The following is a 26,022-nucleotide window of genomic DNA, read 5'->3' on the forward strand; positions in this document are numbered from 1 at the left end:
TATCAAGCATGAGCATTATTGGAAAATGACCTTTTTGGGTTTGGGTTTGTTTTGATACCAGGGATTGAACCCAGGTGTTCTTAACCACTGAGCTGCATTCCTTGACCTTTTTATTTTATTTTTTGAAACAGGGTCTTGCTAATTTGCTGAGGCTGAACATGCAATCCTCCTGCCTCAGCTCACAAATCACTGGGATTACAGGCATATACCAGTGCACCCATTGCTGCTGCATTCATTAAATGAACTAATATTCATTTAAGCACTTGCCATTTTGCTGTTCTAACTGTAAACTTTCAAAACTGGGACTAAAGACACTCTCCTTATAGGGTTTTCATTGTAGTGTAAGGGACAATCAAAATAAATGACAGTTTTTTCCTTTTTTGTGCTGCTCAAGATCAGATACAGTATGCTTCATGGTGATAAGTGCTAAGGATAAAAGCATATTGGGGAAAGTACCTAAGGAATTTCCAAAGAAATATGCTGACAATATACTTAGGTCAGAATATGTGTGTATTTGTTGTGAAATGGGGACTCACCATGTTACAGAGGCTGCCTCAAACTTGCAATTTTCCCACCTCAGCCTCTAGAGTAGTTGCTATAGTTGAACTTTTGTCCCTAATTTCATTTGGGTTTTGTTTCTTTCTCTATGAATAAACTAAGTTATTGTAACCAAGTCCCGTGCTATCCAGCCCCCTACTTGTCCATTGTCCTCTACTCCTTCCAAAAGTTGTGTGCCTCAGCCTCACTGTCCTATTTTGGTTTTGACCTGTACGCTAGAAGTTGACTTTTTATGGGTACTTTCTTTGTCTGCCTTTCTAGATGGCTAATTCATTCACCCTATTTTGGTTTCTGAATGTCCCTTACAGCACTTTTTAGGTTTTTCTTTATTTTTACTTTTTAGAATGCCAGTTAACCTGCTTAGCACCACCTCCCCCCCCCCCCAAAAAAAAAATGTGTTCCAGTATATTAGCTTTCCAGGTGCTTAATTGATCTCTTCTTGGGTGTATGCCACTTTGCCAGTCACACAATACTTCAACATTTTTTAACTATCTATTTTTTAATTATAAGTGGGCACAATATCTTTTTTTATTTTTATGTGGTGCTGAGGATTAAACCTAGTGCTCCACACATGCTAGGCACACACTCCATCTCCGAACCACAACCTCAGCCCTTTGACGTTATTTTTAAGATTTTATTTTCAACTAGGCATGGTGGCGCATGCCTGTAGTCCCAGTGGCTCTGGAGGCTGAGGCAGGAGGATCAGAAATTCAAATCCAGCTTCAGCAAAAGCAAGGCACTAAGCAACTCAGTTGAGACCCTGTCTCTAAAATACAAAATAGGGTCAAGTGCCCCTGAGTTCAATCTCTGGAACTAAAATATATATATATATATATTCGCAAAGTAGACTTTCCAAGAAGTGACACTGGTATTACTTTCTTTCTCTCTCATTTGTTCATTCATCTGTTTTGAGTGTCCGTGTTTTTTACTTTTACATTTGTTTCAAATGATGAGACCATTTGAGGCTTTAATTTGCCCATGATCATAGCTTTAACATCTTAAACTTAAGTGTCTTCCTAGTTTTCATATTATCTGTTGTTTTCTAATGCAAATCATTACGAGCACTTAAGGAAAAGTTCTCCTAAAGTGTAATCGTGGTCAGTTGCAATTAAAAGTGTAGATTATTTTAAATCTCCTAGTGTACTTTTTAAAAATGTGATAATACATAAATTATTCAGTCAAATCTGAATTCTTGTTTGATTTGATAACAAGTTTTAAATACTCAAAACTAGGGAACAAAGAATGGTCAAGAGAGTGGCGTTGAAATGGGAATTGATACAATTCAGTTTGGTGCTCCAGCTTCAAATGGGAATGAAAATGAAGTTGTTCCTGTACTTTCTGAAAAATCTACGGACAAAATACCTGAACCTAAAGAACAACGGCAGAAACAGCCACGGGCAGGACCCATCAAAGCCCAAAAGGTAAATATAATTCATAATCCTGGCATCGTTTTAAAAAAACACCATTGACATTTATAGAGAGCAACAGCTTTAAAGTTGAATTTAGTTTTTTAGTGAATGTCTTTCATTGTCATATAGTTTTGTCATAACCATTGACTTTAGCTTCCAGATTTGAGTCCAGTGGAAAACAAAGAACATAAACCTGGTCCCATTGGAAAAGAGCGTTCATTAAAAAATAGAAAAGTAAAAGATGCCCAACAGGTGGAGCCAGAAGGACAAGAGAAGCCAAGTCCTGCAACTGTCCGAAGCACAGATCCTGTCACCGTAAAGGAACCCAAAGCAGTCTCAGAAATGTCTGCAGAAATAGGAACAATGATCTCAGTATCGTCTGCAGAATATGGCACTAATGCAAAGGTAAGCAGCCTGCAGTGGTTGCCCACTTGGTCCATGTACAAACCCTGTCTAAAACCAAGAACAGGGGAACAGTACTCTTGTTTTCTTTTGTAGTGCTGGGTATTGAACTGTTTTTTGTTTTTGGTTTTTTTTTGTTTTTTTTTTTTTTTTGCTGAGGTTTATAATTCTATACATTTTTTCTACAGAGGAGACTTTATTTCATGGTATATATTTGATGTTAAGGAAATCTTTTAGAGTAAATATATTGCTTTTTGTGTAAATTGACTCTTAATTCTGAACTGTTTGAGTAACTTAGAATGAAAAATCTACACAGCATTGGAATACCTTTCCTTGGGTTTGTAAGCTTTTCAAAAATAGTTCTGCTAATAGAATTATCCTGGAATCTTACCTACTGGTGAGATTCTAAAGTTAGAAAATTGGCAAACTTGTGGAGTACCCTAGTGTACTTTCACAGTTTTCTTTCACAGTTGAAGTTTTCTTTCACAGTTGAAGCAACAACTATAGACAGCAATGTACATTGTATTAGGTATTATAAGTAATCTAGAGATTGATTTTTAAGGTATGCCAGAGAGTATGTATAGGTTATATGCAAATACTATTACATTCTGTATGAGAGAATCTTAAGATACACAGATTTTTGGTATCTGCAGTGAGTCAACAAGGACTCATACTGCTGAATTCATATAAGTAAAAACTCCACCAGTGATCCAGGTCTACCATATTAAGAGCAGAGATTTGTGACATTAAACAAGGAATGTATCCTAAAATTTATTGTGAGAACTAATACTTTCATATTCACTTATCTGGCCTTTTATTTTGAAGAGAATATACAAACTAGTAGTTAATAGTAAGCTGTAAATTGAGTGTAGTAAACACATAAAACTTTCTTTTCATTGCCTACAGAAATAAGTATTTGGTACTGTTGACCACCTCCTAAAACTGTGGAGTGCATTTTTAGATATGTACAGGAGTTCATCAACAGTTGAAATCTTACTTTTATGGGTCCATGTTGTATTATCTTGCAGTTACTCAGTGAATTAAGATTTTAGTGAGTTGAGTCTTAAGATCTGTTCTCCCTTCCTGCTTTTTCTGAAACAACTTTAAAACTGTTAGGCTATCATTAGGAAGTAACTCTTTAATTAGTTTACAACATGACTTTTTCTATTACTCCTCCACAGGAGTCTGTAACAGACTATACTACACCTTCTTCCTCTCTGCCTAACACTGTGGCTACTAACAATGCAAAGATGGAGGATACTTTGGTTAATAATGTAAGTAATCAATATAAGATGTGGCAAGTTTTAACACTCATCAGGGAGTTTTTAGTAAATTTGTTTTTTTAGGCACACTGTAGTATAACTAGGAAAAATGTGCAAAGGCTTTTTGATTTGAAAGTCATCAGCTTTCCATTTAAATCCAAGGCTTGTAGTGGTTAGGATTGATTTCATAAGTACTAATCCTATTAACCTGATTTTAGTAAGAATTTTGTTCTCATCTCTTACAGCATTATTCTGCAACATTGGCCTTTTATTTGGTTGGTGATTTTGTTCATAAATGGAGCCTTTTTACCATTCATTGAAACCTTATTTAAGATAAAAGACTAGAACTAAGATGTTTTCAATGAATTAAATATTTCTTTTTTAATTAAAAAAAAAAACTGTATCTGCACATTAGTCTACCTTGCCAACATTCCTTTTGTCAAGGTTGAAGAATAAAGTATAAGCAGATATTTCAGGAAATTCTTTGAATGTTGTAATATTAAATGATGTTAGGTTATATTGTGAGTCAAGCTCTGGTTTCCCAGAACAGTGATGTTATAATTCAAGATGGAGTTAGAGCCAGGTGCACTGGTGGACACCCATAATCATTTTGAATGTAAAATTCTTGATTTTTGTCTTCTGGTATTTTCCCCCCTTGTCTGTTTTTCTCTGTAGCATCAAGTTTATGGAATTTTAGAAAAATGAGCTACAATAGGGATTACTTAACCCCAGTGATTTGTAAGATTAAGGCAGAAACTCACAAGTGAGGCCAGCCTCAGCAATTTAGTGAGGCCCTAATAAGCAAATTAGTGAAACCTTGTCTCAAAAAGGATTGGGGATTTGGCTCAGTGGTTAAGCCTCTCTGGGTTCAATTTCTAATACTTAGTCTGTTATTTAGCTCAGTTCACTGACAGATGAAAAATTATAAGCTTAATAAAAATGTTAGATGACTTGCTGTGGTCACATAATTTAGAAGAACTTTTTTTTAAAGCTGGTTTTTTTTTTTTTTGGTCCTTGTTTCAGAGAGCAGGTGTGGTGAACATATGGTCATTTGCTTTCCTTTTAAATGTAGCCCCTCTGTACATCAAAGGCTATTTGACTAAAATTGTGATTGTTCTTTTCAGAAATGTCTCTTACAGAAAATATATAATGGTTCCTCACAAGGGCTTTGACTATCATTTTGAATATAAAAATCTTGATTTTTGTCTTCTGGTATTTCTTGTCTTTCTAACATTAGGTTTATGGAATTTTACAAAAATGACCTACATTAGGGATCACTTAATCCAAATTTATGGTCTGTTTGAAGGACTTCTGTGTAGCTGAGGAGGACCAATATGAGGAGTGAACAAAATTTCTTAAAGTGAAAACAGCTCTCTGGAAGCTGATAGTATAAATTGTCCAATTTGCCACTGTTAAAAAATTTTACTTCATACATCAAATCTTCCCTCCTTATCTTTCTGAGAGTGTTTTAGATATTTGTGTTTACTTGCTATTTAATGAAGAACTTAGTAAAGAGAAAATTACTTCCTATCAGTTTAATCCTCATGTCACTGTTTAGATTATCAAATATTGACTGACTACAGTCTCAGTAGAGTTTATTTATACTTTATTGGAGTGTCTTTTCTCATTTTTAAAAATAGGGTATTTCTAAAGTTTTAGTTTTCAAGAAAGTAAATGATGGTTTGGACAGTGCTCTGAAAATATAATTTTAAAAATATAAATGATAAGAAACAAGGTCTCCTGTAGAAGTGAATATCTACATTTGACTGATAGCACTGTATGTTTGAAAACAGATCATTTTGGGTCATGGAGCTTGATAAAGGATCATTACTTCGAGATGGTTTCCCTGTTCTGCTTATTTGTGCTACATATGATAATGATTTTGATCTTAATGTCGTTTGAAAACAAATGTCTGACATTTTTAGGGCCTTTAAAAAAAATTTTTTTTTCTTTCCAGTAGTCTGGGATTCCATTTTATACATAGAACTTTCTTTTTTAAAAAAAAAAAAAGAATATAGTTTAGCAAGTTGTGGTGGCACATACCTGTAATCCCAGCAGCTCAGGGGGCTGAGGCAGGATTGCAAGTTCAGAGGCAGGCCCTAAGCAACTCAGATCCTCTAAATGAAGTGTTTAAAAGGGGATGGAAATGTGGCTGGGTGGTTAAGCATCTCTGGATTCAATCCCTGGTCCATCCGTCTCCCCCCCCCCCCAAAAAAAAAAAAAAAGAAGATAGCTTAGCCTTATTTCTTTTGATGAGGCTTAATACCATTTTTTTTACTATCTGCACTGATTATTTCTTGTTAGTATGACCCAATATTAAAATCACTCAGTTTTTTACATATTTTATTAGTTGTATGTGGGACACAATACCTTTATTTATTTATTTTTATATGGTGCTGAAGATCAAACTCAGTACCTCCACATGCTAGGCAAACAATCTGCCACTGAACTACAACCCCAGTGCCTACAATCACTGAATATTTCAATGTCCTACGGATGAAGTGTCTTCATTAAATAATTCATGCTCTGATGGATCTCCATTAGTCCACGTTACAGTGATTATCTTAAAACCCCTAACCATCTCAGCCAGTTTTAGCTAAACTACTAAATGAACCATCAAAAGTAAACATGCAATAGTGTATAACATAATAAAGTTCCTAAGATCCAGAGACTTAGGGGAAAGGAGAGATATGGGTAGCTTTTTTCTAACATCATTTTCTATAATCATTTTATTATTATTGCAAAACTGGTATATTGGATTAATGGTAATATTCCATACTTTGCCTAGATATTACTTGAATTTAGTTATTAGAAAGTTCATTCTTGCAGAAAAGAAGTTAATTTCTTATATTTTCATTGTCATGTTAAATAATTCTGCTTGAAATCTGTGGTTCCCCCGTATGATAAAAGTTGTTTTTCTTAAAGCTTTGCTACATAATATGGACCTTGAGGCAGCAACATTAGCATTACCTGGGAGTAACCCTGAGCAGTTAAATCAGATTATTATTTTTAACAGCCTGGGTGACTTCTGTGCACTCTAAAAAATGTGAGAAGTGCTGCCTTTAAGCATAAATTTTGTTTGGGGCACGCTTTTTTTCTCATGATCTGTGCATAAAAAGATTGTGGGTTTTTTCCCCCTTTTTGAGAATTACCTAATTGCATGATCACTAATTACTATAAACAGTATATCTAAGTAATCAAAGATCCCTGTTGGCTCTAACGAAAAATAAATACCACATTTGGAGGGCGTTAGTCCTATCGTAAAGGGGGCTTTTATAGCACTTAGTTAGATTGTGATGTGTTGCCTGCCTTTTCAGGTGCCCCTGCCCAACACTCTTCCCCTCCCTAAGAGGGAGACGATACAACAGAGCTCCAGCCTCACTTCAGTTCCTCCCACTACTTTCAGCCTCACCTTCAAGGTATGTACGACATCCATCTCTGAGGGTCCTTCATTGCGTAAGTTAACAATGTTCTTTTGGGTATCTTTACTAGTTTTATCTCCTCCAAGGTGAGGAAATGGAGATGTGAAATTATTCCTTAAAACTTTATTAGCTTTTAACCCCAATTAGCAGTGATTTGATGTTTTAAGTAAGGCTTGTTACAGTTGTGATTTTGTATTTTGTGTGTGAAGTAAATGAATGCAATTTAGTGATAAAAATGTTTTATAGAAAAGAAGTTAATTAACATGCATGTTCCTTGATAAACAGCATCAGGGAATTTTGATTTAAGTGGACAAAACAGATTTAGCACTTTGTAATGTCAAAAAACTTAGCCTTATTTTGATCTTATTTATAATTTTGAGCTATATTCCTTTTTTCTCAGCTGAGTTATTTGAGAATACTTTTTCTGTTGTGCATTGTAGATTCATTAGTCATGCTAAAAAAAAGCATGGAAATATATGATTTTTTTTTTCTTTTTAGTGCATTTATCTCACTGTTGCTCTTTGTTCATAATCTAGTCAACTCCAATAATTCACCTCTGTCAAAGCATATCTTCCTAATGTTGCACTGGTTGACAGTGAAACTCTTTGATGGTGTTTTATCATGTGGCCTGTATTCATTTCTAGACTGTCAGCTTGAGACCCCAGCCACCTGATCACTTGTCTCCCTTATCCTCTTAACTTCTTTATAAGAGGATTAATAAATATGTTTGAAGCTGTAAAATTTTAGAAAACAACAACCCTTGCTTTGTGCCATCCTGTTTGTACCCAGTTCTTACTATTTACTGCCAGTTTCTATTTAGCCTTTGCTGTTTCTTTTCACTTAAATGACTGTCTCAATCTGTGTTCTTTACTTTGTCTAATAATTTATGATTTTTATCATTATGCTATTCAAGATCATAATCTAACTTAAATAAAAAAAATAGTCCTTTATTTTTTTAAGCCAGTAGTTAATTCTTTAGGGTGATGTTCAACTTGCCTTTCACTCACATTTTTACCATTCCAAGAAGAAATTATATGCATGTAGTTTAAATTAAATTGCATAAGGCATGAAGCTTTCTCCGGTTTTGTTGTTTCTGAAAATCTCTCTGAGCAATAGATGAAATAAAGAAAAATTTTATATAGATGTTGCTGAGAGTGTGTATCGTTAAATAATTGTACTTTTAGTTTCCTTGAAGTTCCAAAAATAGAAATTTCGAGTTTTCTTCCTGCTTAATAAATGAAATTAAGTCTACTATTTGTGGCCTATATATTATGCAGTTTATTTGCTAAAATTTAATTCTGTTTCCTCAGCAATACTGGTGTGTGATTGTACTCTCAAATTGCTTTTTTGTTAATCCTCTACACCATTTAAAATACATTTTTGTATGTATTTAATTTTAAACTTAAATACATTTGAAAACAACAAAGTGACTATGAGAAAAACCCACACCCATATAAGTATCCTTCATTCTGAATGTACAATGATAATTAGTTATTAAGGTAAGGTAGAGTACTGCATGTTTTAAAAGGGATGCAGATGGGGACCTGTGGGGTTTAGTTATGTTTCTACAGTGAACTTGTTGATTCTTTCTTGTTCTTAAAATACATTAAAATTTTAGAAGTTGGAACTTCAAGGACTCACAAACTTCTCAACAAGGGTATTAAAAATGTTAAACTTCGAAATCTGTGTATCTGTTCTACTTATTAAAGTAGCCTCAAGATAATGTATACAGAATCCTCTTGTTGAGTAGCCTGATCCTAATTGAGATGTGCTGTAAGTGCAAAACAAAATCCACACTGCATCTGAAATTTTAATATTGAAAAGTATGTAATATGTCTCATTTTTTAAAACGTTTGTTTTATTTATTTATTTATTTATTTATCATTTTTATGTGGTGCTGAGGCTTGAGCCCAGCGCCTTGCATGTGCTAGGCAAAGCACTTTACCACTGAGCCACAACCCCAGCCCCAATATGTCTCAATTTTATGTTGACAGCAGTTTCAATTATATTGTAGTTGAATGAAAATATATATTGGGTTGAATGAAAAATTATCAAAATTAATCTTACCTGTTTTTACTTTTTAAAATGTTTCTATCAGAAAATTTTCAGTTACATATGTGACTTTCATTTATATACTGTCTTGCAAATTGTTGAACAATGCTGCTTTAAACAGATTGAAGGAAGACTACAATTAAATTCAGAACCACAAATGGAAATGGCTGTAGCCAGTTCCTGAAATGCTGAAAGAGGTCAGGGTGTGAAATAGGAAGTGTTTGTACTAATCAAAGCCTAAAACCTGGGGGCTGGGGATGTGGCTCAAGCGTTAGAGCGCTCGCCTGGCATGCGTGCGGCCCGGGTTCGATCCTCAGCACCACATACAAACAAAGATGTTGTGTCCACCGAAAACTAAAAAATAAATATTAAAAAATTCTCTCTCTCACATTCTCTCTTTAAAACAAAACACTTTTTTAAAAAAAAAGCCTAAAACCTGATGTATTTTGCCTTTTAAGCCTTTCCTTTTGATAAGTACTTCTAAGGACCTTTGCAATCATAGGAAGAGCCTTAAATCATTCTACAGGGGCATCTTGGTTCCTTCTCTTATTCTTCACCGGCAGTGGAGCAAGGCTCATATCGTACAAGAGTTGACATGATTCCCAAAGCCATCAACAAGTTCTCTGTAGAAAAGTAATAACTCCACCTCCCACCCCCTCAATTTGAGTAAAGGAGCAAAGATAACGGGCAAGTAGAAAATTAGAAATCCATAGATTTCCTCTGGTTTGTGTAGTTTTTGACATTACATTCCAAATTTAATTATTGATTGATGTATGATGTGTGTATGTGTGTGTTAGTGAAAAGTTAGTCAACTTTTCATCACTGTGACCAAAATACCTCACATAAACAACTTAAAGGAGGAAAGATTTATTTTGAATCACATTTTCAGAGTTTTCAGTCCACAGTCAGCTAGTTCCCTTGCTTTGGGCCTGATGTGAGGCCAAACATCATGGCAGAAGAGCTTGGTGGAGCAAAGCTGTTCACTCATAGCAGCTGAGGAGCAGAGAAAGAAGAAGGGGCTAGAGAGAGACAGGATAGAGCCTCCAAGGACCCACTCCTTCAAGTAGATCTTATCTTCTACAGTATCACTAACTCCCCGCAACACTGTCAAATTAGTAATCCACTGAGGAGGTCAGAGCCCTCAAGATCCAATTGCTTCCTCTAGCCCCACCTCTGAACCTGGCTGCATTAGGGACCAAGCCTTCAACACATGAATGTAGGGGATGCTTCATATTTAAACCATAACAATGTGTATACTTTTTCTGTATTGTGTCTTTTGTTTGTTTTTCCTTTAACAAATGTCCTCCTTTTTGCAGATGGAGTCTGCACGCAAGGCATGGGAGAATTCTCCAAACGTAAGGGAAAAGGGGTCTCCAGTAACTTCCACAGCACCTCCAATTGCAAGTGGAGTTAGCAGTAGTGCCAGTGGGCCCAGCACTGCCAATTATAGTTCATTCTCAAGTGCGTCGGTGCCTCAGATTCCTGTCGCTTCGGTCACTCCTACAACATCACTATCAGGTAGAACTTTTTTGTGTCTTTCCTTAAATACTTTTGTGTGAGCAGTGCTGGGGATGGAATTCAGGGCCTCAGGAATATTAAGCAAGTGCTCTATCACTGAGCTACATCCCCAGCTTAAATATCTTTTATAGTCTTCTGTTCACTGTCCCCCAAAAAGTATTGTGTATAAAAGATGTGAGACTGTGGGTGAGATAGTTATCAACTCTCTGTAAAACTTCTGGCTTCACTTAGCCCTTCCTCCTCTTTGCTCTCAGAATTTTAGTTTGGCACACATTTATTGAAGAATAACTAGAACAGTTTTTGCTGGGCCCTTCTGTCCCCGGTGTACATCCCTACACACAAACAGACACACACACAGTACAGGTACCAAAGAATAATTGAGAAAAAAAATTTTCTTCTAAATTTTTCTGAGTTTTACCTTTTGATATTTTTTAACCTTTACATAGTTGTATTTACTAGTTTGATCAACTCAGAAGTAATTAAAAACCACATAGCTTTTAGATATTTTGCAGTCTGTATCTAATTTAGAGGCCTAAGTTTAATTGACCTAACTAAACCAACTGGGGTAACTTAAATTTTCTGATGAAGATTTAGGTGTATAGAATTTCCAGCCTCTGCTATTTGAGAGATGATTTATGGGTTCGGTGCGGTTTTGTTTGCTTTTATGGTACTGGGGATTGATTCCAAGAGTCCTCTGGTACTGAGCTAAAATCTCCATCCTCTTTTATTGTTTACTTTGAGACAGAATAGTGAGAATAGTGAGGTTTCCCTGACTGGCCTTGACTTGCAGTCCTCCTGCCTCAGCCTCCTGTGTGACTGGAATTACAGGCATGTACCACCATGCCTGGCCCAAGTCCCTTATTTATAATGTAGTGTTTGCATATATATAGCCTACCTATATCTTTTGGTATGTTTTCAGTCATCCCTAGATCACTTTTTAATGCCTAACAGTATAAACATATTGTATAGTTTTGGAAAAATAATAATGAAAACAGTGTGTATATTCAATACAGATGCAAATTTTTTTTTCAGTGTTTTTAACCTGTGGTTGCTTGGATACTAACATGTTGAACCCATGGGTACAAAGGGCCTACTGTACATAATGGGTATAAACATTAATCTTCTACTTTCTAGATGGTACTGTCAACAACAGTGGCACTTTTAGATATACAATATTTTTCCCTGATTTTATCCCTCCCCCAAATACAGGAGCTGGTACATACACTACCTCTTCTTTGAGTACAAAATCTACCACCACATCGGACCCTCCTAATATTTGTAAAGTGAAACCCCAGCAGTTACAGACAAGCAGCCTGCCTTCTGCAAGTCATTTTTCACAATTAAGCTGCATGCCTTCCCTTATTGCCCAGCAACAACAGAGTCCACAAGTTTATGTGTCTCAGTCTGCAGCAGGTAATATTTTACACTTAATTTAGAAAAAGAAACCTTTTTTAAACTCCTGGTTTTTCTTTTTTTTTTTTTTTTCCTTAACTCTTTCAAGTTTAAATATTTTTTATGTGCTTTTTGCAAATATGTCCCCCTATAGAGTTAAATCCTCTTTCTCCTTGATATATTATTATTATATATTATTACATATTATTTTATTATATATTATTATATATTATTACCAATTGTTATAACAAATTGGTTCTACTAATTCAAAAATTATTTATGCATGTGACACTGTTCCAATCAAATAACAAAACATTTAACAATAGGTAATAGTTTGGAAGAGGGGGGGAATTAAAAGTAGAAAGAAAATATTATATGATGGTGGTTGGTAGCTGGTCCTAATGAAAATCACAGTGTTCATCTGAAACATCTGAAAAATATTTAAACTCACCAACTCATCATGTTGTTTCTTACCTTTCATAGAAAATTAATAATTAGCATCTGTTAGTATCCAGTGTCTATAGAGATTCCAGGTATTGTTAATAATCCTGTAATATAAGTTGACATAATTCTTTTTTTGAAAGGTATCTTAGAAAATGCACACATACATCCTCACTGTAGTAACAATTTCATGGCTAGAAACTATACTTTGAGGGTGTATATTTGTAGTGACAAATTTAAAACAACGTAGGTAGGTCTCCAGAAAATACATTTCAGAAAAACAGCCAGTCACAATTTGGTATGTATGATACACAGAAATATGTTTAAGAGTCCATACCAAACTTTAAATTATTAAATATCCATTCTCTTGATATATATTTTGCTAAATTCTAGAAGGTAGACTTATAATTGAAGTAGATTTGCTGGTTCAGTGGATAAATCTATGTTCAATTTTTATGTGAAGTTTTACCAATAAATTTTAGCCATAAGAGTGTTTATTTTTCCATAATCTCATAAATATTAGATACACTATTTTTAATTTACTATCTTTCTAGTAGAAGGGTTTTGTTTGTTTGTTTGTTTTTTTGGTTATTGGTTGGTTTGGGGTTTTGTTGGTTTTCTCTTTTGTTCTTGCTTTTTGGGGGTGCATTTATCTCTTTTTATATTTTCAATTTTTCTGTGACTTTTGAGAGGGCTCATTTAGAAACTGCTATGAAACTTAGTTTTTTTACTTACTACTTGGAAAATTTTGAAATTTAGACATTATTGCTGCTTGTTTTTCCTGGTGGCCTGCAGCTCAGATCCCAGCTTTCTACATGGATACAAGTCATCTCTTCAATACCCAACATGCACGGCTAGCTCCACCATCCCTGGCCCAGCAGCAAGGCTTCCAGCCAGGTCTCTCTCAGGTAAATATCAAAGATTCCTTCTAACATGTATTATTTCTTGCCATTTTTATGGTTATATTAGTTAATCTTAGACTACAAGGTAGACTCCCTAAAGTTATATCATATCCATTATTTCCTTGATAGGCTACTGGCAAAATTTTTAACTTTACGAAAGCTTGATAGTTACGATGTAGAAGAAGTGATTTGTCAGAAAGAAAATCTAGATGTTTACATTTGGTCTTGTTTTAAAAGAGAGCTGATGGGTACTATTAATCTTTTTTATTCTTTCTGTGTCTCGGATTATTTTTTCCAGTGTTTTGATTCGTGTGTATGATTTCATATACATTTAAATGAATGAGTGTTTGTTTTTCATTGCACTGCAGCCAGCTTCAGTTCAGCAAATCCCAATCCCTATTTATGCACCACTGCAAGGGCAACATCAAGCCCAGCTGAGTTTGGGAGCTGGTCCTGCTGTTTCCCAGGCTCAAGAATTATTCAGTTCTTCACTTCAACCATATAGGTAATTGCTTTAAATGTCTTCATGTTAAAACTAATGATACTGCTGATTCTCCTTATTAGAATTCCTATTGTCTCTTCTTTCCTCCAAAAAGCTGGAATGACCATGAATACATTAAATGGTTAAGCATGTTGATTATATGTCATAAACCTCAGTCTCTGGTCATTTCAATAGACTTGAAAGAAAGTCAAGCCTAAAAGCTTCTTAATGAAGTCAGTGGCAACAACCCGTAACAATTAGAGTTCACACATAATAATAGCTGCTAATGGAACCTGAAACTTAATGTGCCATGAGGCTGCTAACAACTATAAATCCAAGTGTTCTCTATGTAAGAGCTGAGGCGTAGCAGAAAATAATAGTATATTAGAGATGGAGAACAGGTAGAGTATAACAGAAGAGAGGGGATGGGATTTCAGACAAAGAATAGAAGCAGGGATGATAGTAGTGACAAGCTGACTGTGTACATGTGCAAAAGAGAATCTTCTGTAAAAATTCACTCAGATGCATTGTACCTTATCTTCACATTGAGGAAAATAATGCAAACTGATTTTTGTTGAACTATGATAGCTATTTAGTCCTTAATTTATGTTGACTACATTTAACTTAGTTCTCATAGTAAATTAAGTTATTCCCATTTGACATGAGGAAGTTAGGACTTCAAGAGGTGGTCGTTTTTTTGTTGTTGTTGTTTTGTTTTTATCTGAGGTCACAGTATAAATAAGAGGCCAAAAGTGGATTTAACTCTGGGTGTCTTTGGTTTCCACTATAAGAGGATAAGGGATTGGTGGTTTAGCCAGATGGCAAGAGCAATGCTTGTCAGCTTAGCTACTTACTGTTCATATTCCTGGTGATGTCCCCGATCATCAGAAAGAAATAAATTACAATCAGGACATTTAGCTTAGGAGAATTAGAAAGTGGTGCATTTGCTTTTAGAAATTTGTTTTATAAAAGTAGTTCAGGCCAGGTACAGTCCCAGCAATGTAACGTGGTAGCTTGGGAGGCTGAGGCAGGAGGATTGTAAATTCAAAGCCAGCTTCAGCAGCAAAGCAAGGCCCTAAGCAACTTATTAAGACCCTGTCATTAAATATTAATAGAAAGGGCTAGGGATGTGGCTTCCCCAAAAAAGGAAAAAACGAGAACAGATATAATTCCTATAATTTGTAAGTTAAACTCTACATGGAATGATATAGCTTATTTTTTTCCAAAATAACTTGCATTCATAAAGAAGCCAGGTTCAACTAATTAAACTTTCTTAAAAGAGAACATAATCATTAATAAACTTGACAAATATTGCTTTTACTTTTGAGCTTTCTATTGAAAGATTCTTCGGTAGAATTTGTGTGTCTGTATTATTATGCACACATAGTATTTCCTTTTCTGGTCTTACTGTGCCATTTAGTTTGGTTATTTCATGAAATTCTTTCCAATAGATATAAAACTGTTTACCCTAGCTAGAAGTTAGAGGTAGGTGTGTGTATGGTTTGTTTTTTAAACTTAGGTTATCTTGAAATTTCTTTTAAAAATGAAACTTTACAGGGCTGGTGGTGTGGCTCACTGATGGAGCACTTGCCGGCATGTGTAAGGCCCTGGCTTCAATCCTCAACACTGCAGGGAAATTAATTAATTAGTTAGTTAGTTAGTTAGTTAGTTTGAGCTTATACGACACAAGCCAGTCTTTTTTTTTGCAGTGTTGGGGGGGGTCAAAGCTAGAGCCTTGTGCATGCTATACAAGTCTTCTGAGCTACACCTCCCAGCCCCAAACCAGTCTTCTTTTAATTTATATTGTCTGCTTGAAACAATGTTGGAAAGTTTGCAGCCACTCTCCAGCTCTGTTTGATCAGCTAGTGATGTCCACAAATCCATGAGAAGTCAAGGAGCCATGCACTGACACTCTGTTTGTAATCCCCATTTCAACAAATTATCTTCAAGGGTGTGCTTTTTAAGACCAGACGTGTTCAACTGAAATGTAATAGAAGACACATACATGTAATTATGGCTAGAGGCTACTGTATCAGAAGACACAAGTTTAGATTTCGAAAGCAGATTTTTCTCTAAGCACTAGAGTACTTGGTCATTTGGGATAAAGTTAATTTGTAACACAACCTTATCCTCTATTACATAGATCTCAGCCAGCCTTTATGCAAAGCAGTCTATCCCAGCCATCTGTGGTGCTTTCTGGTACTGCTATCCACAACTTCCCAGCTGTCCAACACCAGGAACTTGCCAAGGCACAATCAGGTCTTGCCTTTCAACAAACTTCAAATACTCAGCCTATTCCTATATTGTATGAACACCAGCTGGGGCAGGCATCAGGACTGGGAGGTTCCCAACTGATAGATACGCACCTTCTCCAGGTAAGGTGGGGGCCAGGATGGTGTACCGTCATAGTATTCCTATTTTCAAAATCCAGATTATTTTAAAGAGACTTTTTTTTTTTTTAAAGAATAAAAGTGTGATAGAAGACACAATGAAAAAGTAATGATTTCCCTTTCCTTTACTAGTATCTGACTATTTTATCTTATAAAATTTTTTTCTAGGCTAGAGCAAATCTGACCCAGGCCTCAAATCTTTATTCTGGACAAGTACAACAGCCTGGGCAAACAAATTTTTATAACACTGCCCAATCACCGAGTGCTCTCCAGCAGGTAAACTATGGCATGGTAAATTTCCTCAATTTTATTATTATTTTTATTGCTTTTGTTATTGTCTGGGAATTTATATAGAAATAAGATTGGAGGAGTGGTTTTTCAAACACCCTTCAGGTGTTCTGGGAGTTCCATTGAGTCCACTGACAGTGGAAGGTGCTTCATTCAATCCCATAATACCTTTCTCCTGACTCTTCCCCCCTCATTCCCCACTTTGATCATTTCTGGGTCCCCCCAACCCATACTGGTGATTGAACCTAAGGCCTCACACATGTATCACTAAACTATATTCACAGCCTGCCCCCGTCCCCCTTTTTTTTAATTGGACTAGGTTTCCGTGTATTCTTTATTTTAGCAAAGGATTCATAAGAAGTTGGGGCTGGGGTTATGGCTCAGCAGTAGAGCCCTCACCTAGCACATATGAGGCCCTGTGTTCGATCCTCAGCACCACATAAAAATAAATAAAAAAGGTATTGACAATTACAACTAAAAAATAAATATTTTTTTAAAAAGAATATAAAAGTTTGAAAACCATTTTTCAGGAATATAAAAGTGGTAGGTGGTTTGCCCATCAGTGTTACAGATGAAGGGAGACTCCTAGGGACAGCATGATGGGACACATTGGGTGGTGTAGTACAGAGAGAGAGTGTAAGTGCCCATCGACTTTCTAATGAATGCAACAGTGTTCCTCAATGAAAAAATATATGGGTTTGTTTTGTTTTATGTCTTCTAATAACCATTAATAATCATCTTTTTTAAAGTGGGTGGAATCTGGAGGAGAAGGGCAAGCCATTAATTATCTTATCAGAACTCTTTTTGGTTCTTATTTTTAAATGTCATCTTATGGAGATTATAGTGTTTGAGAATTTAATCTTTTTTTTTTTTTTTTTTTTCTCATTGAACCTTGTTTTGACCAGAACAGAAAACATTATACAAATATCTATTTGGGAACTCGTGACTACTTTCTTAAAATTATACATGTATTTTGTGGTTATTTGACATGTACTATGAACTTCAAAAATGCTCAGATTATTTCAATTAGTTTATTCACTACACATGAACAAAACCACAGTTGAGCATCACATAGTAATGTTTCCATCAATGAGACACTACATATAAAGATTGTATGACCTGCTTGGTGTGGTGGCAGGCGCTTGTATTCCCAGCTGCTTGGAAGACTGAAGTGAGGGTCAAACTTGAGACCACTGTGGGCACATTTCAAGACCTCATGTAAGAGAGAGCACAGTCCTGGCCATGTTAGTATATAGAAGGATCATCTGTGATATGCACATGATGATGAAATTGCCCAAAAGCACATTTCCCAAAATGACTACATTTTGTTGATATACTTTTAATAAAAGAATGGGATAGTCACTAAGCAAAAATTTGTATGTGAAGTATATTTATAATGTATTATTAATTATATATTATTAATTTATTTTATTTAAAGACTTACTCAAAAGTATTTAAAGGGTGGTGTATCCTTAAAGGGATATGTATACCAAAGTTATAAGCAAATAAGTGCAGTGACGTCTACATGCTTGCTTTCTAGGTGACAGTCCCTTTACCAGCATCCCAGCTTTCCTTGCCTAATTTTGGATCTACAGGGCAGCCTCTGATTGCTTTGCCTCAGACTCTTCAGCCCCCTTTACAGCACACAACTCCACAAGCTCAGGCTCAGAGTCTGAGCCGTCCTGCACAAGTAAGCCAACCCTTCAGAGGACTAATCCCTGCTGGGACACAGCACAGCATGATTGCAACCACAGGAAAAGTAAGTGAAGAGAAACTATGCACTTCTTAAAAATTTTTAAGCCCTGTGTTCAGATGTATGCATTTATGTGGGGCTTTTTTATTGTTAGTTTTGGTTTCTTCAAGTGTCAGTTTTTTACCACCCTGCAGAAAATCTCAAACTTCTGTATAATTCTGTTTAGCCTGATAATTCTGTGAAATTTGAAGCCTAGTAATAAGATTTTTGTGCTTTTCTATGTGAAACCTCACATGTAGGACATTAAATAGCACCTGCCTTATGGAATTGAAGTAATGTTAAGTTTATTTATGTGTTTTCTCAGATGTCTGAAATGGAACTAAAAGCCTTTGGAAGTGGCATTGATATAAAACCTGGCACACCTCCAATCGGCGGTAGAAGCACTACACCAACATCTAGTCCTTTCCGGTAAAATTCATATTTAAATTTGCTTATGAAGTTTCAAAGTAATTAATCACCTTTTGTTTGTTGAATAATTATATGTTGATAATTTTATCTAAAATGTTAACGTGTATTTTAAGAAAACTCACCTGGGCACAGAGGCTCATACCTATAATCCCAGCTACCCAGAAGGCTGAGTCAAGAAAATCCCAAGTTCCAGGCCAGCCCATGCAACTAACTTAGCTGAGAGTCTGTCTTAGAACAGTAGGGTGTGTAACTCAGTGTTAGAACGCTTGCCTGTGTTGTGTGAGACCCTGGTCAATCCAGTACCGCACAAAGAAGAAAGAAAATTCTTTTAATGCAGGGCAAATGTAGCTATTCTCCTTTTTCGCCTCTGCCTCTGGCTCCTAGCACAGTGTTTGGTCAATTTTCATCAACTACCAAGTATGATGAAAATACCAAGAAAAACGCCTTTAAAAATTGAGCAGCATTTACATGGCAGTACTGTACTGACCAGCGATGGCTTCTCTCCAAGGGCTACTTCAACAAGTCCAAACAGCCAGTCCAGCAAAATGAGCAGCATTGTCTATCAGAAGCAGTTCCAGTCAGCCCCTGCCACCGTGAGAATGACACAGCCATTTCCTACACAGTTTGCACCCCAGGTAGGCAGACATAAGTAAGAATGAGTATTATTTACTTGCATACAATTGCTAATCTGATTAAATCTCTGATTTTATAATCTTACTGAATATTAACCAATTTAAGAAGTACAGTTTTAAATGAAAAAGTTTGATTTTTTTTTAACAAAAAAATTTGATATTTAAATATATTCTTCGCACTTTATAGCTAGACTCCAATAGTAATAGCTTACTTTTAAAGCAGACAATAGAAATATTCCAAGATTCCCCACACAGCTCTGATCATTTGAGTCCTGTTCAATTTATCCTTTTTTGAAGAAGTTGACTTTTCAGCGAAGGTCCCAGTGCTTGAAGTTTTCTAGGTTCCAAGTGGGTTTTTTCTTAATTATGCTTTTTTTTTTCTTCTTTTAATGACTCTACGTGCAGTTGAAGTAAAATTTCCAAACAGATGTTTCCAGTAAATGTGAAAAAAAGTTGGTTTCCCTTTGCTAATCGTAGATGGACTAAAAATTGATGACAACTCTCACAAACTAGAATTGGTTCCTGAGATTATCTTCAGATTAAGTTTGGTGTAGGCATATGCCTTTTCTGCAGGTGTACCTTTTTTAAAGATATCTTAATGAATAGCCTTTCCACCCCCTCTGGAGTTTGCAGCTGAGGCGCTAGAATCAACTGACATGCCATAGCATGCTTTGCCTAATTTTTCTGTAAAATCCTCTAAGCATGACTTGTTTGTTCTTTGTCTTTGTTGATGAAACGGCACAATCCATAAGCTTCCTTTCACTGACAGGATGGGAACAGATTTATTCTGGGATAGGCCAACCTGGTCTAGTTGGCCTTTTTTTTTTTTTTTTTTTTTTTTTTTTTTTTTTTTAACAGTTCAATGTTGTATGTTTTGTTTTTTCCACTCAGATTCTCTCTCAGCCTAACCTGGTCCCTCCATTGGTAAGAGCCCCACATACTAACACCTTCCCAGCGCCTGTTCAGAGGCCACCAATGGCACTGGCCAGTCAGATGCCTCCTCCGCTGACCACAGGCCTCATGAGCCATGCTCGTTTGCCACATGTAGCCAGGGGTCCTTGTGGATCACTATCTGGAGTCAGAGGTAATCAGGCCCAGGCTGCGTTGAAGGCTGAACAAGACATGAAGGTTAGTACAGTGTTAACAGCCAACAGAGCAACAAGACTTTGTCTCTGAACCATGTCTTAAAATGCCTCTGGATCATAACCACAGAGCCAGGCATTTGTTGCCTTAGAGACTTAACCACGCTACTTTTGTTTATCTCTTCCCCTCCCCCTGCCCTACTTTTCCCTCCCACCCCAACCATTTTCCTTTTCTTTTTTTACTTTTGTTTTTGTTTTTGTTTTTTGAGTGGTTTTTTGGTTGTTTTTTTGTTGTTGTTTTTTTGTTTTGTTTTACAACTGTAGTCAAAAATCAATAACATTTTAAACTCTGGTCAGATGAACTGCTTATAAAACAAGTATTTGAGGGAGATCTGAGTTTGGATGCTATATTTTTTAAATAGCAAAAAAGTAATAGTGGGTTATTATAGCCTTCCCCATTTTGTTTCATTTTTTACTTTGTTTTTCTTCCCTCCCTTCCCCCCTCTCCCTCCTTCACCCCCAATCCAGCCTATTATATAATCATGGTTATGTAAAAACTCTGGAGAGGGTAAGACATGTTACCTATCTTGATTTTTCTTCCTTCGTGAATCATTCCAGTGTAGTCTTCTCAAACTGTCCTCACATCCTTTTTTGCCTGTCCCTGGAGGTGGGCATGTTCTGCAATGGATTGTGCAGTTATAGATGAAGAACTCAGAAAAGCACTTTGGGATCCTTCATGATGAAAGGCACAAGTAAACATGAAGTTTGCTAAAGCAGAGGCATGCCTTTAGGAGTCTGTGTGGGGACACCCTTTTGTAGCATGGCCCTTACCTGTCTGCCTGTCCAGCCAGAGGAAGTTTTCTGACCTTAGAGATATTAGTTATTTTGTTTGTTTCGTCACTATGTAGGTCAGTCTGGAACAAAGACAAGCTTATTGCTTATAACCAGGGACATGTGCATAGTGATACTTTTACTCTGAATTAGAAACATGTTTGTGATGACCTTGTTAGAGAATAATTCAATTGGCTGACTGAAGTTTCTTCCAGTGTTGACATCCTTTGTGTTTCTGATGCTGAGTAATGAGATGTAAAGACTACCCTGCAGTAAAACTTGTTAAATATTATCTCCTTTTATTAGGCCGTGTGCCTAGGATTTTCAACTATTTCTACTAAAAATACCTCGCATACGTAAAAAGCTTTGGAGATTTTATGGCTGGCCTTGGTTTCCAGCTCCTGGCTCCTTGGCACTTAATTTCACACATTCTCTTGTCAGAAATGACAGTAGAGCTTGATAACCTTAATGGGGTGGGAGAGTATACAGATTTCTTGAAATTGCTTTAAGTCTTTGACTAGTACAGATTACCTGTAGACCATAAAGGATTTTTTGTTAAATGCAAGAGGTATATAGTTTGAATTGTGTATGTTACAGAGGATAGTTTACAGGTTGACGTAAGTATGTTCTTTGGGGAACATAGTCAGTAAAACTAAGAAATTATTTTACCAACTCAGAATGTGGTAGGAGCTATCAGAACTTAGTGATCAAGTGAAGTTGTAGTTACTAATTTCTGATGCTCTTCCCCTGCAGAAGAGAGCTGTGGGAAGAGGACTCAGCCACAAGACATTTGGTCCTAGGTGTTGGTAATGCCACAATATAAGTGCTTCCTTTTCATTTTATTGTAGACCACATATTGATAACTAGAAGTTTTAAGTGTTACATGTATGTTTTCAGACTTGCAAGCAGCCTCCCTAAATAAAATTTGATATCAATAAGCTGTTCCAGAAAAGATTCAGATCACTAGCAATGTATGTTTTATTATTTATAAGAGGGCAGACTCTGAAAAGATGGTGGGAGGTGGTCTTGTTTCAAATGTTTAAAAAAATCACATGAAATGTTTTCAAAGATAGGAAGAAGTCAATGCACTAAAAACTGAAAGGTCAATGAGGTACCTTTGGCTTAGGCCAAACCAACGAGGGGAAAACTGATTTGTGATTGGTAAAAGTATTTGAACTGAGATTGATTTGACAGGCTTTGGTGATGCTGCAGCATTTTCAATTATTGTTTCTCACTTTTTAAGGCAAAGCAGAGAGCAGAGGTTCTTCAGTCCACGCAGCGGTTCTTCTCTGAACAGCAACAGAGCAAACAGATAGGAGGCAAAACCCAGAAAGTGGACAGTGATTCAAGTAAACCTCCTGAAACACTGACCGACCCTCCTGGGGTCTGTCAGGAAAAAGTAGAAGAAAAGCCACCCCCTGCACCCACCATAGCCACCAAACCTGTCAGAACTGGACCAATCAAACCTCAAGCAATCAAAACCGAAGAAACAAAATCTTAAAGGCTGTGGTTTATTGCAGGGTATTGAGGGGAGGGGGGAGGGGACACAGAATGAAGTCAGATAATGCCAGTAGCCACCCAGTTAAAATGGTCTGTGACATTATTCTGTCTAGGGCTTGGAGATGCACAAGGACATAAGAGTGATTTGCTCTGACACCCAGCTGCTGTACCAGTTAAAACCAGGCTTTGGCAAGCTTGCACCTACTGTATAACATTTGCTCAGTTGATGGCCGTGCATCTTCAGTCAGAATCTATATATGACTATGTGCACATGTTCCTGAAGTGCATATAATTTAGACCTAAAAATCTTTATGGTTAGATGAAACACCAGAAATAGGAGGAAAATAACACCACAGAGGAATAGCTCAGCCTGAACAGTGTGGCGGACCCGGCCAGTAGATCACACGTGGTTTCTTTGCTCCCTTATGTTCGTTGGATATGGTTATGGTGTTTGTAGGCTTGAAGGTGAAGAGCTGAAGATAACTGGTGCTGGAGAGAGGAGCCTTATTTTTTATTATGGCAGCTTGCTATTTTTGTAATATGATGATTGAGTTGAACACAATCAAAGTACAGTCGTAACTGATCTCCCCTTCTTCCTGAATGAGTGAGCAGATGGTTCAATATTGACATCAGCATCCTTGAGCATATCTGAATGAGCAGTGTTTGGCAACTGCCTCTGTTTGAAATGATGCTGTGTTTGGTTGTGGTCTGAAGCTTGGAGCGCTACTGGGCATCTCCTTTCTTCCATGGAGCGCTCACCATTCAAACATGACAGATTTGGTCAAATGCTAGTTAGGTTGAGTCTTGCTTGCCTCCACTTGGTCACCTTTGTATGGATCCAATGGCTGTTTTGTTTTGCTTTTTGTTCCTTCCCCACCCCCATTAACGGTTTTTAGCTGACGTTCATGAAGAGAATGAGTACTTGGAACTGTGCCGCCAATGAAAGGAAATCCTAAGGAAGTACATTTCTTTACAGAGCTGTGTCATACCATCCTTCTGGCCCTCTGCTGGAAAAGTAGAATCAAGTCTCAAATAATTGCCTTTGTAATCGTACCCTCTAGTATTGTAGATGTAGGACAGTACTGTATCATACGCTGTGAATGTTAAACCTCTCGTACCTGCTTTATGATACGTGGTAGTGACTGTGCTTTATCAGAGCTGTTTTTAATGATGTTACTCTAGAATGTTTTCTTTTCAGATGATGATTGAGAAGCTAATAAAAAAAAAATGGTGCCAGGTATCACAACAGTAACAGAACTTTGCTGTTTTCTCGGGTTTTGTTTTGTTTTTGTTTTTTTACTTTCCCCCCCTTTTTTAAATGGAGTGTGCTGGGTGTGTCTATGATTCTGTTCAGATGACTGCAGAACCTGGAAACGCTGTTGCTGCTGCTGATGCAGAACATACTGCTATTATTGGTCTTTTTATATAAATATAAATATATATATATATACATATATAGATAATTTGAATTTTTGGAAACATTAGCTGTGCTGTCAACTTTGGAAAAGTATCCCAGTTTACCGTGTTGAGTTGGCATTGTACAGAAATTAACAGCCATATTGGTCTAGAAATGTTAAACTTAATTTTTTTCCATTTGTACAGGGGTAACGCACTGTATTAAATATGTAAGGTCTTATCTACGTGGGTTTGATTACAGAAACTAATAAAGTATTCTCTAAATAATGAATCTTGGGTCTTCTGTTCCATTCCTAAAATCCTAAGCAAGGCCTGTCATGTACCAAAATATCAAACACGAGAACAATATGCTCAAGGAAGATTGTCATCCAGAGACTTGACTTTACCATTCAAGACTTCGAAGTTTATTCAGTCAAAGTAACTGTTGTGGAGGGGAGTCGTCTTGGCTCCTATTTTTGTAGTGTTTACACTTGAATTGGAAACAAGTTAGTCTGTCAAGGAGGAACCTTTAATGATGCAAAATATTAAATATAGAACAGAGTCGCCGCAGAATGTGGTAGTGCACACCTGTAAGCCCAGCATCTCGGGGACCAAGGCAGGAGGATCACAAGTTCAAAGCCAGCCTAAGCAACTCAGTAAGACTATGGATGTTGCTCAGCGGTTAAGGCCCCTGGCTTAATTCCCAGTACCCCATCCCCCACCAAAAAAAATTAACATTCTTGTGGATGGATGTTGAAAGACCAGAAGTAGATATGAGCATTTACATTTGTGATTTTCACATTTTTGTTAACACATTAGTAAACGTCATCTTCTGCTCAGAAGACTAGAACATTCCTTTTCTCGTTTATTCAGTGTGTAGATTACTGAGAGATTGTTAGTCACTTAACCTAAAATTCCATGTCCAGAGCACGTAGCTTCCAGACCCAGCTTCAGCAGCATGAGTTGTTCCCTAATGCCATGCGTGCCCTCTTATTGTGGAGTCCTTAAAATACTCAAGGCCCTTCACATAAGCCTCTTGGTCTTGGGTTTCTCTCAAAATATGCTCTAAATTAAAAGCTCTGGTTTATTGTATTTGACTGGGTGAAAATAGTATAGTGAATAAGGTTGGAAATACAAGCTACCAAAGCTGTAGCCACCACTTGATGTTTGCCTCTTAGTCCTAACTTCAGGAACTAAAGGGTAACAAACTGTTTATCTTTGTTTACAGGCCACGGGGCATGTGCTTCTCAGATATTTCTAGGGAGGGTTTGCTTGTTTCAGTACTAGGGATTAAACCAAGGGTACTTGACCACTGAGCCACATCCTCAACCTTTTTTTTTTTTGAGTCCATCTCACTAAGTTTCTGAGGCTGGCCTCACCTCAAATTTGTGATCCTCTTGCCTTAGCCTCCCAAGTTTCTGAGATTACAGGCGTTTGCTACCACACCCTGCTCATGAGTAATGTTTTCATGCTGCTGTGGCATGATTTTGCATTCCCTTGCAATCTTTTTTCTGTACTGTGAATAAATATAAAGCATTCTTAATGTGTTTTAGATGAGCTCTAAGAAATACCTTTAGGTGCCTAAGAGATTTCAACTGTAAAATGTCTATTTGAAATGAAGTAGAAAAGAGCAAGACAGTAATAATGTTACACTGGCCCACCTTAACCATTTACATTTTGCTTTTTTTTAAATTCTAATTAGGTGTATATGACAGAATGCATTTTGATTCATTGTATACAATTGCTGCACAACTTTTCATGTCTCTGGTTGTACATGATGTAGCGTCACACCATATGTGCAGTCATACATGTACCTAGAGTAATGATGTCCATCTCATTCCACAATCTTTCCTGCCCCATGCCTCCTCCCTTCCCCAACTCCTCTTTGCCCAATCAAAGTTCCT

General features: G+C 36.7%; 1 protein-coding gene across 14 annotated transcripts in view; it reads left to right on the top strand.

The window, feature by feature from the left end:
• Positions 1 to 24,410, top strand: part of Prrc2c (proline rich coiled-coil 2C) — a 79,950-nt gene extending 55,540 nt beyond the window's left edge. For 6 of the 14 annotated variants that reach the window (XM_021722663.3, XM_021722665.3, XM_021722664.3 and 3 more), the window contains 15 exons: positions 1,791 to 1,979; positions 2,121 to 2,372; positions 3,551 to 3,643; positions 6,949 to 7,050; positions 10,422 to 10,623; positions 11,833 to 12,036; positions 13,252 to 13,364; positions 13,727 to 13,863; positions 15,983 to 16,214; positions 16,398 to 16,520; positions 18,058 to 18,276; positions 18,575 to 18,678; positions 19,187 to 19,313; positions 20,202 to 20,438; positions 22,467 to 24,410. In XM_021722663.3, coding sequence (XP_021578338.2) covers positions 1,791 to 1,979; positions 2,121 to 2,372; positions 3,551 to 3,643; positions 6,949 to 7,050; positions 10,422 to 10,623; positions 11,833 to 12,036; positions 13,252 to 13,364; positions 13,727 to 13,863; positions 15,983 to 16,214; positions 16,398 to 16,520; positions 18,058 to 18,276; positions 18,575 to 18,678; positions 19,187 to 19,313; positions 20,202 to 20,438; positions 22,467 to 22,724 — 2,592 coding nt within the window. In that variant the 3' untranslated portion in view covers positions 22,725 to 24,410. Of the gene's footprint in view, positions 1 to 1,790; positions 1,980 to 2,120; positions 2,373 to 3,550; positions 3,644 to 6,948; positions 7,051 to 10,421; positions 10,624 to 11,832; positions 12,037 to 13,251; positions 13,365 to 13,726; positions 13,864 to 15,982; positions 16,215 to 16,397; positions 16,521 to 18,057; positions 18,277 to 18,574; positions 18,679 to 19,186; positions 19,314 to 20,201; positions 20,439 to 21,976; positions 22,030 to 22,466 lie in introns of all 14 variants that reach the window. The other 8 variants (XM_013356149.4, XM_013356150.4, XM_013356153.4 and 5 more) reach the window with 6 other exon arrangements.
• Positions 24,411 to 26,022: the final 1,612 nt, after the last annotated feature.

This window comes from Ictidomys tridecemlineatus, chromosome 10 (genome assembly GCF_052094955.1).
Source record: "Ictidomys tridecemlineatus isolate mIctTri1 chromosome 10, mIctTri1.hap1, whole genome shotgun sequence".
Taxonomy (NCBI): domain Eukaryota; kingdom Metazoa; phylum Chordata; class Mammalia; order Rodentia; family Sciuridae; genus Ictidomys; species Ictidomys tridecemlineatus.